The sequence below is a fragment of the Pithys albifrons genome, chromosome 4 (genome assembly GCF_047495875.1).
Source record: "Pithys albifrons albifrons isolate INPA30051 chromosome 4, PitAlb_v1, whole genome shotgun sequence".
Lineage (NCBI taxonomy): Eukaryota > Metazoa > Chordata > Aves > Passeriformes > Thamnophilidae > Pithys > Pithys albifrons.
This window is the reverse complement of record NC_092461.1, coordinates 68,385,560-68,405,286: the sequence shown is the minus strand read 5'-3', so window position 1 is coordinate 68,405,286 and position 19,727 is coordinate 68,385,560. Positions and strand designations below refer to the sequence as shown.

General features: G+C 38.2%; 1 protein-coding gene across 3 annotated transcripts; it reads right to left on the bottom strand.

The window, feature by feature from the left end:
* Positions 1-170: 170 nt before the first annotated feature.
* LOC139671535 (DGAT1/2-independent enzyme synthesizing storage lipids-like) lies at positions 171-16,884 on the bottom strand. Of its 3 annotated transcripts, XM_071554529.1 has the most exons (9): positions 16,651-16,721; positions 14,719-14,813; positions 12,870-13,200; positions 11,591-11,755; positions 8,818-9,011; positions 3,970-4,030; positions 3,821-3,889; positions 3,422-3,561; positions 171-1,586 (listed from the first exon to the last, which is right to left on the bottom strand). In XM_071554529.1, exons 3-9 carry the CDS (start codon positions 13,195-13,197, stop codon positions 1,482-1,484), a joined length of 1,062 nt encoding a protein of 353 aa, XP_071410630.1. In that variant the 5' UTR covers positions 13,198-13,200; positions 14,719-14,813; positions 16,651-16,721; the 3' UTR covers positions 171-1,481. The 3 variants fall into 3 exon arrangements, with proteins under 3 accessions (XP_071410630.1, XP_071410628.1, XP_071410629.1); XM_071554527.1 differs by lacking the exon at positions 14,719-14,813 and having other exon boundaries at positions 16,651-16,884; XM_071554528.1 differs by lacking the exons at positions 3,821-3,889; positions 14,719-14,813 and having other exon boundaries at positions 16,651-16,884.
* Positions 16,885-19,727: the final 2,843 nt, after the last annotated feature.

The window sequence follows — 19,727 nt, the reverse complement described above, 5'->3', positions numbered from 1 at the left end:
CAGCAATTATATTTAGGGTGTCCAAATAAAAATTCCTACATCTTAGGAGAGAGTTGAGATTTTTTTTTCAGGACAGGATTCCTGTCTTTTTGCTCCGGGGAAATAGCTCACCTGTCTATCCTGCTCCTTTCTCCAGATGTGCATGAAATATCTGTGGAGAACCAGCATGGGAAGAGGAAGAATTTTTTTTAATCCAAAGAGTAGATTTAGTTTTCTAGTGAAAAATGGGCAAACCATGTATATAGTTCCTTAGATGCTATGTAATGTTTCAGGATGTTGAGGAAAAAGATTATATAGGTATTAGAAGTGCAACAATGAAAAATGAGGCAAAAAAATTACCTTTCTTGGTGTTTGACGTTAACAGACTTGGTTGCATTTAATGACATATTGGATAGATTACACAAAGTTCTCCCACTCCCACTGGTAACAACATACCACAGCCTATAAAACACATTCTGCTTTGTAGCAAGTTTCAGTTTTCCACAAATCGCATTAGGAAGACAACATTGTCTACATCTACCTTTCCAAACAGGCATTTTGGTTTAATCCATGTGGAGACAGCAGTGTTGCAGTACTGCATTTTAGGCAAACCACCAGTGATGATAAGCCCCAGGGCTGCATTGCCTAAGTAAGCTCCCCCACAGCCTGCTCCCTGCTCACTGGGAAATAAATACAGCATATCTGTACTGCACACACTATATCCAGGGATTATCAGACTGGAGGCAGGCTCATCCACTAAACAACTACAGTATGGTGCAATAGTGCATGCATGTACCAGCTTAGGCTTGAAACTACTTTCTACATATATTTGCATAGTGCTACACCGAGTTAAAACCTTTTTCCTCTCTTTGAGAGACCTTTTCTCAAGGGGGCTAAGTCTTGGATGTAGCAGTCCTGCTTTCCAGGGTACAAACCACTAAGCTGAAGTGTTTGTAGGAGTCTAGCATCTCTTTTAAAGGGATTATGTCTCTTTGTACAGTCTCTAGGAAAATGCCTAAGCAGTAGATCATTAGCTAAAGTGAGACAGTTTCTCTTCTGACACTGCCTTGCATGGGGTCCAACAGGGAAGGTGCCCACTGCGGGGTGACCTCTGGTGGGACAACACTGACTCTGAGGTTCTGCTCTGACACTGGACTACGATCTGCTCACAACACAAAACCACAGATCTAGACAAAACTGCTAAGGCTCTCAGATATAAGTACCTACTTGTTTTGGGAACCAGGAAAAACCTGGCTACATGAGTTCCTTTTTGGGGCAGTTAGCTGTTGCATTGCTATTATATGTAAGTCATCTTCAATCTTTCTGAGTTCAGGATATTCTCAAAGACACAGGGCAACTTTGAAGAGGCTAACTGTTTTCTTCTATCAAACCTGTAGAAACTTGTAAATTAAACTGGTTGAACACCAACTATCAGTCATCAGTGCTGTAGGACATTGTTTTTTACTGTATGCTGTAAAAACAATGAAATAAACATAAGCATTCTAATCACTTTTGCGACGTTTATCAAATCGCTCCAGTAAAGCCTTCCAGATGCTGCCTGGGATTGTTTGGTGCTTTCTTATGAGAGCCTGGACAGCAGTCTTAGTCTGAAAAGAGAAGAGAAATTTGCCTTTACAGACCTGCTTATGCATGGAAGAACAGTATGACCACTGACTTCTCGGAGGTTCAAAAAGCACTGGGAAATTCATTCAGAAGATGTACTTTAAGAAAAAAAACAGTCTTTTATATTAGCTAGTTGTCCTAGTGACAACTTCTCTTGGAAAGTAAAGGAACAAAAAAATTGATTGCAGTTTGGATAGGTTTAAATTACCAAACCTGGGCACTAGATCAAAGCTGCCTTTAACACATGCAAATACTAAGTTTGTGCAATCTCCATCCCTGAAGGTTTTCATGAAAAATGCTGAATAAAGTCTGACTAGCCACATTTGAACCCATAGCCTTGCTGGCACTAGGAATTTGGCATAGGAACCTCTCTCTGTCCCTTCCACCTTGAATTCCCCTGTAATTGTCTCATATACAGCATGCACATAATGGGAGAATTCACAGTACTCCCTACATGAGATTTAAATGAAGGTTCAGGAAGAGAATGTGGACAATATTTTGTATTTCTAAAAGAAATAAGAAACTATCTCCTTTTGGTTTTTCTTGTATATTTAAGCTTGAAACAAAGGTAGCTACGTACTCCACCGATCTAACTCAGAGTGATGGTAGAATATCACCATGAATACAAGAAGAGTAGCTAAACCTTTCTTTTCAGATCCATGTCCTAACTCCATTCCAGGGCATGATCAGACAGCAGTCAGCCAGGCCACTGCTCACATCGAACCCCCTTAAAGTTGCTATTTTTTTACCAGTTATATGACCTAACTGAACTCCTGCCGAAGTGGGTGGCAGTCAAAGTAGGTGGACAAAGCCTTGACTTTAGTAAAGTAAATCAATGTCACAGGAAATTTCATTTTCAGTTTTGCAGGTACACAAAATACAGTATCCTAAAAATACAAGAATATGAAAAACAGTAAGGGCAGTCATATTGCTTCCAGCCTAAATCTGCTAAAACCAAACTCCACAGTTTACTGGGGCAGTTCCCTTGCAACAGACCAAACCTGTCTTTCTGGTTTCACTTTCGTGAAGCCCAGAACAATCTGTAGTAGACCTTATAAGAAAAAAAAAAAGAAAGTAAAGCTAGTGTTCTTGCATCTTTTGGGGGGCAGCAAGGTGTTTTTTCATCAGTGATTCCTAACAAGTGTTTTGATCTGTGTACTTCCGGGTCACAGCAGATTTTTTCATGTTTTTGCATGAAGCCCTCCTTTCACACCTTCCATGACAAATTTTAAAAACTGAATTTTCTGTTTAGTTTAAAATTCTGAAAAATGCCTAAATGCTGGATCTATAAACACTTTTATGCTCCTGGGCACCACTGATTTCACCAAGCTGTAGGTACTCAAAATATTTTTGTATTTTGGACGCAACTTATTTTTTTAACATTTTCCTTTGACTATAAGACTGAAGCTCTTGCGGAACTTTGTTTCTAGACCCCTATGCTATTTAGAGAAGATTCTCAAAGTTATATGTTATTTATGAAATTTATTTTCATAGTTACTGCAAAGAGCACTTAAAACATAGTTTACATCACTCCAGTTATCAAAGTCTTATCAAAGGCATGGGAGAAACAAAGTTAACATGCCAAGAAGACAGGGCTCACACATTCTGAAAGGATGAGAGCATCTCAATCAACTATTACTATGTCAATACTTACTTGTACATATCCATACATTAAATAACCCCAAAACTGAACTGCCCATCTTTAACAAGATACTAGAAGTGTATTCGTCTTTATTCAAGCATGCAAAAAATAGTGTTAAGTGCATATGCAATAAAAGGCAAAGTATATTGTTCAATTTTGCAAGGAGAGATAACTTACCTTTTCAACTAATTCCTCTGTAGTTATATTCGGATCGTAAGGGATTGGCTTCCCAATGTATGTGCGAAATTTAACTGGAAGTCCTCCATAAGGAGGAGTAAAAGGCAATCGAGTACTTTCATATAATTGTCTAAGAAATCCTGAAATAGTTTATGGAAGGAAAAAGTGAGATTATAGTCACAGATAACACAATCTAAACCCAAAATCTGATTAATGTGGAAGACTTATTAAAAATGCATGTTTTATCTGACAGTCAAGAATTTGTTACAGGTTTGAGGAAACCTTCCACCAAAGCAAAGCTCAAGAGACCTAACAGAACAGTGAAATAAGACTGCATTAAAGAACAAGATCACACAGCACAAACAAGTTATGCACAACCTATTGCCATATTTGAGATACCTCTGACCCATAGCAACATAGCAGGTGTGTTAGAGAATCCAAAGCCAGCAGAAGTCTGAAGAGCAAAATCTAAGAAAAAAAGAGAAAAATCTAAGAGAAAAGTAAATAAACCATTCCACATATTTAAAAAAATATTTTTAATTTCTTACTTCTTTCTTTAAACGTCCTGTAGCCTTCACGGACATTTTGAGTGTACATTGGAATGATGGGCTAAGGAATCACAAAAAAACCAAAAATGGTGGAAATGTTGTACTAGCTGAATTTACATTTTAGTGCTTGTTAATGCAGCTAAGAAAATCACTTGAATATAGAGGATAATTATCAGTCAGATAGCAAACAAGGAATCTTGATATAAAAAATAAACTAAAGAACAGAAATAAAACTCTATTTCTTAGCTCCCACAAACATCTATTTTAAAGTCACTATTTGTAAAGAAAGTGACCAACATTGTTTTAGGATTTATATAACTTACATATTTATTGCAGTATCACTGACTGGAACATAAACGAAGTTTTGCAGTTTCCCCATCTAAAGCTTTCATCATGAGTGGTGAATAGCAAAGTATTCAGTATGTGAAGTCTAGCAGAAAGCAAGAAGACATTCATGCTTGGCTTATCTGCTTCTCAAAGAAGGGTCTCACTGAAGCAGTAATGTTTGGATTATACTTCACTAGAAAAAACTTCTGCAGATCCCTTGGACAAATAAGGCAATTGTATGTCTTCACTGACCTGGACTACACATCTGCTGGAAGGCGGATCCTTAGGTAGTTACAGAACAAGTTCACTTCATTATTGTGACTTAAAAGAAACATGCTTGAGATACCTGCACTTGAAACAGTCATGTCTTACAGCCTGAGGTAAGATTTCGCAATTTGTAGGCAAACTGACAGTGATTATGTCCATATATACAATGGCTTTTTTCACCACTACTGTCCCTTTTCCTTTTTTTTGAAACTGTATTTTTAGCATGTTGTCCATATAAGGTAATGAAAGAAGATTTTTATGCTGTTAAGAATTATTACCACAGAACAGAAAATACAGGACAAGAAAAAAAACAAGCAAGAAAACCACCTCATTAGAGCCTAAAAACAACTCAAAGTGATAGAAACCATTACAAGGAAAAAAAAAAACTTAAAAAATAAACAGTAAAATCTTTTAAAAATATGTCATTACTGCATACTTAAAATACCACACTTTCCTTCAGCGTATAGATTGAATATTGTACCTCTGACACATTAAATGTTTGAAATCCTCTGTCATGCAGATAAAAGACTTTAAATTTTTGGAATAATGAAGAGAAACATGTCTTAGGCTACAAAGAAATATGGCAAAAATAAAAGTTACTCTCATACAGTGATCAGCCATCGAGGTGCAGAGTAGTTAGCAACACTCAGCCTCAAAGCTGGTAAAAATGGGTACACACAGAATCTTTACATTTGTAAAGTAGCATAGTCAGATCTGCAGTAACCCACAGATTTAGATTTGCTGTGCTGGAACCGACCTGGATGACACCCAACCAGCTTGGAAATCACAGACTCACAAGAGAGTTTGGGGCTGGAAGGACCTCTGGAGATTACGTAGTCAAAACCCCTTGAACATACATGAGCATTTTATAAACCATAGTCTCTGTTTACCTTTTACCTAACTAGACTGGAACAATTTTTTGGCACAGAAAAAATTCCGAGATCTTCAGAAATGGTGATCCCACATCATTAGCCTGTCAAACCCGAGCCACAGGCAGAGTGTATTTCTGAAGGTCAGGCCCCTGGCACAGACAAATTTGACTGAGACAAATATATGTCCCAGAGGTACTTTGAGTCATAACATTAAATAGTAACAGTTTCCTTCTCTGACTTCAGTTAAGCAAAGTAGTTGTACAAGATGAAGTGGAAGCTGAATGTAAAAACATGTAGGCAAGGACTGTGGCTGAAACTACCTTACTGGTTTGCTTTTCTTCAACTTTTTCAGTGGAAGAAGTACTGAACTTCTGTAATATTATCTGAATGTCTATTCATATATAAAGTTGGTTTTGAAATCCCCATTCAAGTAATCTGTGGCAGATTATTAACCACCACGTAGTCATTTTGAATAAAGTGTGTGTGGTTCTTTGATTGATGGCTATACTGTACGAAGAATAAATTCAAGAAAGGCCCTTATAAATCTATCTTGCCTTCATTCACAATCCATATAAGTATTAGCAAAACATATATGAATTTCCACAATATAGAACAAGTTCTGATAGATAAATGAGTCAATTCCCAGACTTTGGTCAACCTACAAGACTAGTCTGGCCAGTATTGAAAAGGATGCAGCAAGATCAATCAAATTCAAAATTTATCAAAAGATGGGATCTAGTTGCTGCTATGGGCCTAACTTTACATTCAGAGTGTTATAGAAGGTTAATATTGCCCCGTTTCCTGTTAAATGCTCAGCATTCTTTTTTTTTTGAAGTGTTTAGTTATCTGAAGTGTGTTTGATCACAGATTTCCAATGACACATCAAAGACGCCCAAAATTCAGTGGAGCTTGCCAGCTAATTACAGTGATGCCCACTATACAAGGATCCAATCAGACTTTCTGATCATAAAAAAAAAACAGACTGAATGAATGCAATAAGTGATACAAGAGCCAGCAACACTGTAAAAGTAAGCTCAGGATAGTAGTTGTTGCAGGATAAAATACTCTCACTGCCCTGCTGGTAACACTCCTACATAGTGCATGTTTTACCAAACATTACGCAAATAACCACAAGATCCTTTCATGCCAAAAGAATCTTATCCTCAATGAGTATCCTACTCATTAAACAAACTAAAAAAAGAAAAACAAACACACTCTCTCAAACAAAATTCTCTCAATAGAGGGTGCTAACAATTTGAGGTACAACTATTCAGCTATTTTCATGTGCTTCTAAATTATGGAAGACTAGTAGAATTAAGAGGATTACTAGCAAGGATTTCTGTGATGTGTTTTGATCAGGGTGGCAGTCTCTGTATGGCCACTCAAGAGTTTTTTAATCTAATTTTTCTGTTAGAAAACCAGAACCTATTACATTCCATTACTGTAAGGTGCCGGGTGAAGGGAAAGCATCTGGCAAAATTGTTCAAATGTCTGAAGGAGCTTGAAAAACAGATATGAAAGCAAAATCATAAGAAATTGCTCAAGTTGTTAAAGTGACACCTCCTTCTGACTGTTTATTATTCATTTAATACATAAGAATACTATAAGGGCATTCAAAATGTTTATCTGATTCACATTCTGATATTTTCCTAGTAGAGGCGGTGTACAGGCCCACACAATATATGAACTATTTTGACTAAAATTTACAAGCCCACACTTTTGAGAAAAAGGACAGAAAAGATAAGAGAATCACATAAAACATGACTTTTAAAAGGCCACATATGAAGACAATGATGTGGAAATAGGACTCCCAGCCTAAAATTACTCAATCTTTTGGATAAGTGCCCCTAAGTTTATTCTAGTGTTTAGCTATCTGCCCACAAAAATTCAGAGATAGAATTATGAAGAATTATTAACCTGAAGTATGCATTTTGCAACTCCAGGTACTTTGTAGTAGGAGACATGGCACAAGAGTTCAAAGCAAAGCTTGTAAAGCAACAAATTGGATAAGGTGAGAAAGATATGTAACTGCACAAAAGCCTGAAAGGAATTATAAAAAATTCAAGTTTAATGGGAAGAACTCAACTTCCTATACAGCTTCTTTATATAGAGAGAAACGTTTATGTGGAAGGTCAAAGAGCACTGCAATTCATGAGATATTTGTGAGAATGCGAAGAAAATTGATGGTTGTGCAATTCATGAAAAAGCAGCAGAACGTTCATGGCAGAACAGATAAAACCTGGATTTGCACCACTATTGTCAGACACAAAAAGTGCAAGGTATGTTAAGTTTAAATTAAGGCAGAAAACTTATATCTGGTGGTGATGATGACGAGAAGTGGCAGTTAGGAAAAAGACAGGGTTGCTACTCATTCTGCTCTATGCCCACCAAACAAAATAATTTTCCAGAGACTGTATCAGAGAAACAGTCTCATGTGTGAATTTAGAGTGAATTTAGACAGAAGAAGTCAGAGCTGCTGGCAGAAGGTTGTGTTTGTAATCATCCATATGGAAACTATAAACAACATGCTGGCCATGTGTATATTGATGGAGTGCAAACCAATAGAAGCACATCTCTTGAGGATGCTGAGGATCTGACATCAACACTTAACACTTTCAGTGCTCTGTTTGTATGTACAACTAATTGTTCTCTGGTATAATTGTCTACATGCCCATTTGCAGCTAGAGAGTATTAAGCTCCACTCCTGGTTTATTTTCAGCCAAATGGAATGCAGCTTAGTTATTCTAACATGTTCCTTTATGTGAATGAAAGCATGGTAAGCAAATGAGATGGAAAAACTTCTTCAGAAGTGCACACGTGATTCAAACTCAAGACATTGATGTAGACACACCTTGGGTTAGTCAGTGCTATCTTTCACAAACATGAAGAAAAGTAAGGGTAAGGACAAAATCCTAGACCTTGCCAGAATAAATGAGAAGAAAGAAAGATAAGGATAATACATTAAAGAGCCATAAGAAAATGACTGGCTATATAGAAGTAATTAAGATATAAGTCTAGTAGGATGAGGGAAAAAAAAAAAGAAACCTTAGGATAATCTGGAGAAGGACCACAATGAAGATTCCTGAAGTACAGTCAAGACGAGACACTGGATACCTGAATGATGGAACTGTAGACACAGAACTGCAGAGACAGATGCTTTGCAAGTCAAGGAAAAGTTTGACAGTTCCACAAAATTCTTGCTCTTTACGGATTAATGTGCTTGAGGAAAGTGATGTGAAAAGGCAAAAAAATCTTTACTCCCCAACCATGTTTTCTGTCTGGAAGATTTTCCAAGAAATATTCCTAAACTGCAATTTATAATGAAGCACACACGCAAAAGGCATCAACTGGGATTAGTATTAATAATAATAATAATACTCACCACTCTTGCATCTCGAGCAACCTGAGCAAAACCTTTTCGATTGCCCCATATGAGTTGGTAATTTTCATCACTGAATAGTGCTTCTCTAACTCCACCTGGTGAGATGGACACCAAGTATCCATTCTTCAGTGCCATGAGACACTCCTCCCTGGTGCCTAGTATAATACCTGTCACTTCCAATAAAAATTTAAGACCTGCAATAAATAAGTAGCAAATGCGTATTATTATACCAATAGATCACAAATACCGCTTGCATGTAGGAACCAGATTACAGCTAAAAGAAAATCTAATAGCTATGTATTTACACTAAGACAAATTTTATGAACGAAGTACGACACCTACATAGTAAATATTGGCAAAATAGCAAAGACATGACAATATTTTTGCCCAAATGTTAGGAAGATGAACCATCTTATCAGGAGCATCTCAATAAACTAATGTTCCCACATGCTATTTTCTATAATTATTAAAACACATGCTATGCAATGAAAACTTGCACATCATAACTAGAAATCTGAAAATAAGTATCTATTGCTCCCTTCTTCTTTTTACATATTTTAATACAGAAAAAAAATCAGTACTATAAAGATTACTACAGGCAGCTATATCTTTTAAAATGTAATGTTTATCATTTTAAACATTGAGGTTTTGAGTTTTTAAATTGAGTATTTTGTGGTTAAACTGCAAACTAAGTGGATTAAATTGGACTGCAATAAGAGGCATGAATTACAGAAGTCTGCAGGGCAATTACAGCACCACATAAACGTTCTATTGAATCTCTTTCCTCTGTTTCCATAACTGGGATTTCTCTAAAAAATACATTGAGAACCATGGAAGCATTCTAATTTTTCTTATATTACCTTCACATTTTAAATATATTGGTTTGGAGCTCCCATAGGAGGCTTCAGCAAACAAGAATTTCCTCAATGTTCAAATTCACTGTTTGACCAGCATAGTTTGAAATTTTTTTTTATATTAATAAATGTAAGCAACAACTATGGACTGCCAGAACTGGTGCTTAGCAGTACAACTTTGACAAAAGCCTGCAACAGACACTTTGGAAGACAATGGAAAACATAGCACTGAAACCTGTAATTTAATTGTATTTAATCTTATTCAAAGTATCATGTTTGATACACCTTTCTGTCAAAGACAGAAGTTGACTTTGTTTAAACTTTTTGTGAAGTCAGACATAGATCTCTGTTTTATCCTACAGTCAGAAATGCTGTATCCTTATTAAGTGAAGAGGTAGTTCATTTGCTTGGCTTTAAAACTTTTTTTCTGTAACGAATTATAATACATCACATAAACATATTTTCACTTCTTATTCCCCTTTTCCAGGTCATATAGAATTTTATATCCCTCAGTCATGCAAGACTTCTGTCTTACATACTAGCTCTTCAAAAGAAGCCCTGCCAGACCTCTGATCATCACTGTCCTTTTCTTGTAACTATAATTTTGCAGCTACTCTGAGATAGGGAGAGTTATTAATTAAGAAGAAGAATTCCCCTGTAACTGTGATTAATCCTATAAATAAATTCAACTGAGGTTCCATATATGATCCTGAGCATTCTTTAAAGAATCAATCTCTGAAGTGTAACATTTCTTTGCAAAAAGCAAGTAAATATGGTAGAGCAGGTTAAGAAGAAATTATGCTCAGGGTATTACTTTCAACCACATTTTTAACTACTGCAATGGAGAGGTCTGATCTTAATTATTTGTGGTCTTTTTTACCAGACACCTTTTGTAGCCTTTTTATGGGCTGACACCATATTTGGCACCTTCTGTTCCTCTGGCATGAACATAATTCAAGCAATAGGTTATGTACACATCAGTAGTCCAGAAATTGCACAGCTGAGAGTGTTACTTAGTCCTGACAATAGTGTACTACACATCTGTAATAAAAAATCTGTGCTACAGACACTTCAGTAGAAACAGTACCCTCTTATTTATCACTCCAAAAGAGTCTCCACTGCAACATTTTGCTAAGGTTTCTCTTCTTTCTTGGATACTCTTAAAAGCCAATAATCTCTTGACAACTTAATACTTCTGATGTGCTTAATACCACACAATATCTACTAAGAGTGCTTGTTGAAATTCTTGTCATCTTTCTAGGGGTGCCTAAACATGGCTTTTGCATCAAACTTGCTTTAGTTTATACTACTCGTTTTCAGTGTTTGGACAAAACTTCCTTCTCTGAAGAGTGTCCTTTTAAATAGCTTCCTTGACTCTTTATTATTATAATAGATTTTAATATAAGTAGTATAAATGTTCGTTTAATTAATGTCCTTGCTATTCCTTCTGGATGCTCTCCTTTATGCCTTATTTTTCTAAAATGGAATTATCCTTGCTTCTTGGTATCTTCTCTTTTCACAATGGGATTATTTCTTTCTTTCTCTGTGTACAGTGTAGTTTCTGGTACCATTCACTGAGCATTTCTGCACTCATAGCCCATTGCTGGCCACTCAACACTATATCAATAATAGACTCCTATCCAGCACTTTCTCCTGAGGCATGACATTACAACCCTAAAGGATTACATGCCTCTAATTGGCTTTGGAGGGTTTACCAATGTTTTTGCTGAAATGACAAGATATTTTACCTGTTTGTCCTGTTACATCTAGCAATCTATAGTTTAAAAGTCTAAAAGCAGTCTTTTCCTTTAAAAGCTCTCTTTAAAGTGTAGTGAAGTGTTTAAAACATCAAGTTCACCAAAACCAGTAACATGTCGGGTAAACCCAGAATACTTAAATACAAGAGACCGTGTTCTTACCTGGTAAACGAAAGACAAAATGATCAGCTACTGACAGACAAACTCTTTTTTTCCAGAGAAACAGCCTAGACAAAAAGTAAAGGTAGTCTATAGGAATAGCCCCATGGTAATACACAAGAATGCCTGGTCCGTCTGGTAGGTTTTCCACACCATGAAGCTCATAACCTGTTTGGGATGGAGAATAATACATTGACAATGATATCTGTAAATCACCTGCCAGTTTAAAGAAAATCATTTACTTGCCTTTTTTAAATGACTTTTAGAAAGTTGTGAAAGCCTCTGCAGCAGTTTTTAGAACAATTAAGTTCTGGATGAAACTTTTGGTCAATAGCAAAAGTAAAGTCCCTCAAACACCACAGCTTATCACTGGACTGATCTGTTAGTCAGTTTAATCACTAGATGAGACCTGAACCTTACATTTTACCCAGTGAGGGAACTAAATATTTATTTCCCATCAGGAACTTTTCTCAGTATATAGTACAATAATTTTTAAAAATTACTAACTGGTGTGAAAACATTTCATTTGTAGAATTAGAGGCAAACAGTCTGGATGCTTTCCTGAAACACGAAAGTACGAATTTCCCTTCTTTGACAGGCAGAATGATGAGTTTGGGATTTTACATTTTAAAAAGTTTCTCCTTTTGAGAATGGTTGCTCCAGGCCCTGTCATGACAGATACAATGCCACCCCAGCTCTATGAGGTTCGACCCATCGCTCCGCCCTGCACACACACATGCAATCCTACAAGGTGGTTCTGACCCCATAATCACTGATCTGGTGTATAAAACATATCTGTGGAAAGAACAAGAGCCTAGCATGCTGCTAAGGATCTTCCTAGGGATCAGGGTGTGTCAAAATTACAGGAAGGTTGAGTGTAATAAATTCTGCCACAGTACAAACTTAGATGTGATAGCTAATTACTTCTTCATCCATTTTAAATTTTCATAACACAAAGTAGTTTTTACTAACTAAAAATACAGTAATTACATTTCCAACTAGAACTAACACTGCACTTCACTCTGATATCATATACAAAGAAGTACACCTGCCTATCCACTTAAGAGAAATTTACCTCATATTAATTAATTTCTCCCTTTCATTCTGCTTATTCTATATTGCAATCAGTCTTTGAGGCAGAAACTTTTGGGTTAGATGCTATATAAAGTATAATAAAATTAATTTACTTGCATGCATTTGGAGAAAAAAATTAAAATTAAAAATACTGTGTATTTACCACTTGCTGTAATTCAAAGCTTCAGACAAGCCATGTCATACTTACCATGCCATATTCTCGCATAAATATCCCAAAAGGTTGCTATCGATTTCCTTGCACTATCCCAAACATCACTCAAGGGATCTGCTTTTAATTCACTTTTCCTCTGATATATTAAAAGTGAAAAATTAGTAAGGTAAATGAAAAAGACGATTATTAAAGGAACTATAAAAAAAACTAATATTGCACTAATTGTCAGTGAGGCAATGATCAAATGAAAAAGATATTTCTTCAGGAACTCTGCAACAGTCCATTCTTCCAGTGCATAGACTAGGCAGCTGAGGTCAGTCATTGATATCTGTCCTGAAGTGCAGGATTCTTTTCTACCTATCATGTCCTGCAAGGAAAAGAAAAAAAACCAGCTGTAGTTTCTAATCATGGAAGTTTCTCAGTTTAGGAAAAAAGTTTTCTGTAGGTACACCTGACACCTATTTTGGCATAGCACAGATTCAAATATTTTATCTCTCTGTCATGTTAAGATAGTGCTAGCTATGAGATTATTCTATGTGTTTATGGATCCTTTCTACACAGCCAGATAATAGGGGCTGAAAGGAGAAGGGCTGGAGTCCAAGGAAGCCTCAGGGTCCCTGCAACACGGCTGATCAAATGATTTCTTTGTATAAGTGTGACTTACATTTTACAACCTCAGAAGAGGTTAAGTAGTAAGTATTTTCAGCAGTGTTAGCCAAGACTGCTGCCAGAGATGTGGGCTCTCCCTGTCCTCTGCAGAGAGCCCAGCCGGGACTTCTGCTCCCTCAGTTTTGTCAGTAAGGAGACCAAACAGCAGAGTGAGCAGACAAATCAGCAAGCCAAATCAGGGCAATTGTTGTTCCTTCATAATGCCTGGAGGTGCCTGGGCCAGCATTTGGTACTGCCGGTAGCACTGGCAAAAGCAGCTCTTCATCCCTCATCCATACAACCATGCCAACACACCCTGCTTTCAGACCCTCCATCCTCAGCAAAGGCCAAGAAGGCTCCACGGCCCCAGCAATACATTTGCCAACTGAAGCTCTCTAGTTACTCTGTTCCTACAGCTGACCCTGCCTGCCTGGCAACAAGTAGTGGTTACACTGGAACGCCAGATTCTTGAGCATTAGCCAGAGATTTAAACATCATGATTTAGTTCAGTAATCCATAACTGAATACAGATTTTATTTGCCTCAATCAGGTTGCTACTTGTTCAACGAGTTTTCTGCTCCAACACCAGAACAACTACCTACAAGAAACAAACCGTAATTGCCAGTCAGTGCCAGGATCATAAAATACAGCAAGCCCAGACTTTTCTGACTTTGTGTCTTCCGCTGCACATTTACATGAGCAAACCTGCTTTACACTACTCACTCCATTTTTGTTTTCCTTCTTTGAAGCCCTGGGTAGAATATAGGGAAGAAGTGGTGTAAAGCACAGCTCCCTACAGAATTATGGATAACAAGGAGTACAGCAAACAGCAAAACCTAAAACAGCCATGAGTCAAACATGCAGTAAGGCAAGCAAGGTCCCTGACAAGCCCTGAGGACTGAGCAGTTGCAGTAGCTCTAAATTTGGTCTTGCACACTTCAGTGAAATCTGTCCTTATGTCAAACCCTTCAAATTTCACATTGGATACCAAAAAGGATCATCATGGTTTAACCCCAGTAGGCAGCTGAGCACCACACAGCCGCTTGCTCACTCCCCCTTGCAGTGAGATTGGGGAAAGAATCATAAAAGAATGTCTTGGTTTGAGAAAAAGACAGTTTCATAGGTAGACCACAAGCTGGAAGGATAGTAAACTAGGAGTTCAAAGGAAATAAGCACTGCATTAAAAGATGCTCAGCATGGTACAAACAAATGAAACCAGTGTGACAAAGAAACTCACAAGAATGGACTAGAAGCTACTGCTCTGAGTGATTTCATTGTTCTTACAGAAAACAACATGTGTGTTGACATATGAGGTGCTTGTTTGGGCTCCACCTACAAAACATATAGAATTCCAGAGTAATAGCTTTATCTACAACGTAAAATTACAGGTGATATTAAGAGAGACATGGAACTACTGTTTCCCTTCTTAAAGAGGAGTTCCTCTTTCAACAAAAGTCTCCTGTACTACAAGTTGTTCAGATCCTGAGCTCCTGCTGAAGCATGATTTGTTGATAAGGATAATCTTACCATCACTGTAATACCAGGGAAGAACAAAGCTGTCACAAGAGACCTATTATATCAAAATTAAAACCTTGTAGCTGGCTTTCAGCTGTGACCAAAGGGTTATAATACTGGTCTTGCTGCTCACCAGTTTGCTCCTGGCAGTAAGTTTAGCAGAGGATAGTGAAAAGATGATTGTAAAGCAACTGCAGACTCTTCTAGAGAGAATTTTTTGACACCTGCTTTCTTGTGCCAGGCTCCTACTCTTCGGTCAAACTCAACTGCTCTGTTTCACAAGAGTCATCTAACAGTTACAATTCTGCATCTTGTGTTTCAATGTAAATGAAATTCCAATTTTATATTTCCTGGATGTTTTGTGGCAGTTTCATGGAAAATAACTCTCTTGGTGGTCTGACGCTGTCACCACTCACTTTGTCTCCATAAATCCACCCAACTTGTACACTCCTATGTTTCTAAAGCTTTCCCTACCTCCAATAGGTCCACTTCAAAAATGAAGGGTCTATCCCCTCAGGAAAGAAAGCAACTACAGTGCTCAGTCTCCCAGCTTGTTGCAGCCATTCCACGTTTTGCATACATTGAGGATACCTAACCTGGAGTATTGTTTCCCATTTAGAGCCTCAGCAGCTACAGGTAGCTAAATTACCACTCAGGTTTGATTGAGCATGTGGAAATTAGGCACTATCCCTGACTGAGCATCCTTGTTCAGCCTGGTTGCCAGAATTTTGGCAGGCAAAAATTGGAATAATAAAATCACAGAATTATATGATTGTTTGGGTTGAAAGGGACCTTAAAGATCATCTGATTCCAAGCATGGGAAGGGACATGTTCCACTAGGTTGCCCAGTGTCTCAGCACTCTCATAGTAAAGAATTTCTTTCAGATATCCAAATTAACCTGCCGTCTTTCAGTTTAAAGCCATTCCCCCTTGTCTTGTCACTACCTGCCTGAAGTAAAAAGTCCCTCTCCAGCTCTCTTGTAGGGCCTCTTTTGACACTGGAAGTTTGCCATGAGGTGTCCCAGAAGCTTGCTCTTCTTCAGGCTCAACAATCCCCATTTTCTCAGCCTGTCTTCACAGGGGAGCTGCTCCAGCCCTCTGACCATCTTTGTGGTCCTTCTCTAGACCCAAGAGGTCCATGTTTCTACTGCACTGTGGACCCCAGAGCTGGATGCAGTACTCCAGATGTGACTGGAGCAGAGTACAGAGGCAAAATCACCTCCCTTACCTTGCTGACCACACTTCTGGTGATGCAGCCCAGGATATGGTTGGCTTTCTGAGCTGCGAGAGCACATGGTCAGGTGTATGAGGAACAAGATCTGGGTTTAAAATACAGCAAGTGCCCGACACCTGCATATATCTCTTTCCTCTACCTGGAAATGTCATTTAACATTTTCAAACGCCAACACTGCGAAGACTCAGAGGATTTCTCCAATTTCAGGGCCCCCCAGAGCGGATCGCTGCTAAAGCACGGAGGTGCTGGTACGCCGCCGGATTCTCTCCCGGCTCCTGCTCCCCTCGGGGCGACAGAGCCTCCCCCCGACGCCCTCCGTCCCGCCAGCCCCACTCACTTGCCCTGCTCACCTGCCTCCGCTCCCCTGCCCCGGCAACCCCTGCCCCGGCTCCCCTGCCCCAGCTCCCCTGCCCCGCTCACCTGCCAGTGGCGGCGGCGCCGGACCCCGCGCATGGGGCCCCGTCCAGGGATAAACGCGCTACCGCCCCCGCGCCCAGCACGGGGAGGCGGGGCTGGGACTGGCAGCCCCAGTGGGCTCCGCGCCCACATCTCCATTTTTAATTCTTCAACCATAAAAAATCCCGGGACGAGCGCCAGGCGCACCGAGTTGAAGGCGCAGCTTCCCATCGCCAGGGGACAGGGGACGCGTTGAGCCTTCGGTACCATTCCGTGCTTGGAAGAGAGCCCTCCCCAGGACGTGTTTCTAGTCGATTTATGTCTACGTTGATTAAGGAAACTCTCAGACACTGTCATTGACTGCTGAGTTGAGAACATGTAATGGTTTTGCAAAGGAGAAAATCTCTTCAGAAAATTTAGGAGAACTGCGTGTCACACAGGCTTGGAGTGTAATTATAAGTAGAATGGAGGCACGCAATGCTATTATGACTAAATTAAACAGAGGAAACCTGAAAGATAATAAAAAATACCTTTATATTGTACTGTTGTTCACCCTACAGCTTATGTGACAGAGGTCTTATTTAGACTGGTAAGACCAATAGGTACCACCTTTACAGTTCAGAAAATATCCAATCCAACCTGTTTAAGACAGTTGATAGAATTTCATTTATTTGATTTGAAACAGAACAAGAAATTGAGGAATAACAGTAACTTACAAATGAAGAGGAGCAGAAGCTAGAATCTGATTTCCGAGGTGAACACCAGGAAAAAGAAAGTATATCTTATTAGAATCAACTTCCTAAGAATGGAAAGGATTCTGAGAGAGAACTTGGTGTCTCTTCCAGAATGCAGCATACTGATTCAGGACTGAAACAAATTCTGAACAAAGGCCCAACTGCCCACCAGCTGCTGTTCCCAGTGTGACACTGCTTTACAAAAGAGTTACCCAAACTTGAAAGTGTTCTGCTGACTAAGTAAGAATATTCAGTAACACTGTAAAGGGGATTTGCAAAGATTGTCGGGTTGGATTTATTCCCAAAGAGGATTCTTCAGCATCAAGACTCCCTCCAGACTTGAAGAGTCTTGCTTCAGCAGACATCAGCATATTAGCTTGCCACCTACTCTTCGGAAGACTCAGAGCAAGCAGTGCTCCAGTCTAAGCATCTTCTCATACATCAACATTCATCCTCATTGCAGCTCTCTCATGGCTCCCATGAAATGAAACATGGCTGCAGTATATTTCTTACCACATATGCACTGTGTTGTAGCTGTGGTTCAGGGGAAGTAGTCACAAATCTGCATAAAAGCATCCACCAGTGATGCTTTTCTGCTGGCTTCTGGCTATTATGGCTCAAGACAGACTTGTTCAATAAAAACTTTTCTTGTGAGCGAAGAAAAGACTTGATAGCTCAGCTTCCTGCCTAGCAGGAAGCAGAAAATCATTGGAAAAGTGCTTTTGCTAGTAGACAGATCAATAGAATGCAGATATAAAGTCTTTAAGTGGCAGAAGTACATTTAGATGATCAGAGCAGATCAAAAAAGTGTTGTACATAACCCTTACTGGCCAATGTAGCTGAAATAAAGTATTTGTTTTGTTTGTTCTTGTATATATGCATGTTTAAATATTTCCTTGTGTTTTCATGATGGTGTACTATCATGCAAAGAGTCTGGATAGAAATGCAAGAACAAAGACTGCTGTTGAAGAACAGAACCAGAATGAAATAACAACCATGATAATATGGGTATTGAAAAATGCCTTGGAATAAAGAGTTGTGAATGGCATTGTGTAACAAAAAAGAAAATAATTGCATTGCTATCTTTACTTTTCCTTCTCATGTTTTTTTTTTCCTGAGAGTCATCTTGAAGAAAATTGTATGAGGCTTTTTCAGGGTATTTTTAAGAATCTGATATGGGCCTCCAGCAGCAGATTTGGATATGAGGAGAGATTTCTAATGATAGACAAAACTACTCTAAGGAATTCATGCCATTATATGAAATCTGAATTTAGGCATTTGAATCTCAAGGAGTGCAAAAATATATTACAAAGATTCAAAATTTCAATCAGTCTAGAATTTTTAGACAAACTAATGGTAAAAAATTATATAAAGAAGATTCCAAAATATCTACAAATTTACCTAATGTACAATGTCTATTATCATGGCTATAAAGATTCTATGAGAAATGGAGCAAAACCAACTGAATGGTATAATAAACTCTATCTTGTGAATCAAGAGCATATGTTAAACTTCAGGTAAAAATAAAAGTAACAACCAAGGTGAGACAGAAATAAAAAATTAATAGGGCTGAAAAAGTACTTTGCTGTAATTTTGAATTAAGGTAATGAGGTGGAGAATCGGCAGGTGGATACTAAAGATGAAGAAGGAGAAATGATAAAACAGGAGTGAAAAAATCAAGGTTCAGACATAGTAGGAATTGAACCAGTTAGTTTTCTTAATCTATGCAAGAACAATGTCTAGCAGATGTAATTCCAGGCCCAGTAGTAAGGAATTTTTAGTAGCTTCGTGAAATTAAGGTTACCATGAAACAGAAGAATAGCAAGAATAATTAGGAGTCTCCGGTATTCTGCATCACACAGTGTGTTCCAGATCATTAAGTGTTAAGAAAATAGGAGTTCAAGATGTGGAGAAATAGCAAAACTCATGTTTCCTTTTCTAATTGTTCATCCTGCCAGGCAGTCCTGCCAATGGCATGAAGCTGTGGAAAGTGTAAGTATAACCTCAGGGTTTATCTCACAAGAGTTCCGGGTAGGATTAGTGAAGCATTACAGCTAACATAGAAGGCATGACTGAGATACTCTTTGAAATACTGTATTTAATTCTATTTCCTCCTTGTTTATACAGGTTAATTTAGATTGAAACAAGGACAGAAAATATCCAAAGAATAAGGCAGAGGATGTGGCTTTTTTAACCTATCAAAATGAAATTTCAACTATACATGTTGCTGTTAAATAATTTTGGGAGGAAGAAGGTAAAAAAGTAACTCTGTCAAAGTTCATTCAAAGCACAGAATAAATGAGTTAATGGCAATATAACTGTAGCATATTTTATATTCCAGTAAGTTTTCCAGTGAGAAAAATAGAA

What these genes read in the sequence shown, in the direction of transcription:
- LOC139671535 (XM_071554527.1), bottom strand. Translation starts at nt 16,857, where the DNA reads ATGGGAAGCTGCGCCTTCAACTCGGTGCGCCTGGCGCTCGTCCCGGGA. An exon ending in GGCGCCGCCGCCACTGGCAG is followed by an intron (nt 13,201 to 16,650) that starts GTGAGCGGGGCA and finishes TTTTCCTTGCAG; the next exon opens with GACATGATAGGTAGAAAAGA. An exon ending in TTATGCGAGAATATGGCATG is followed by an intron (nt 11,756 to 12,869) that starts GTAAGTATGACA and finishes CATCCCAAACAG; the next exon opens with GTTATGAGCTTCATGGTGTG.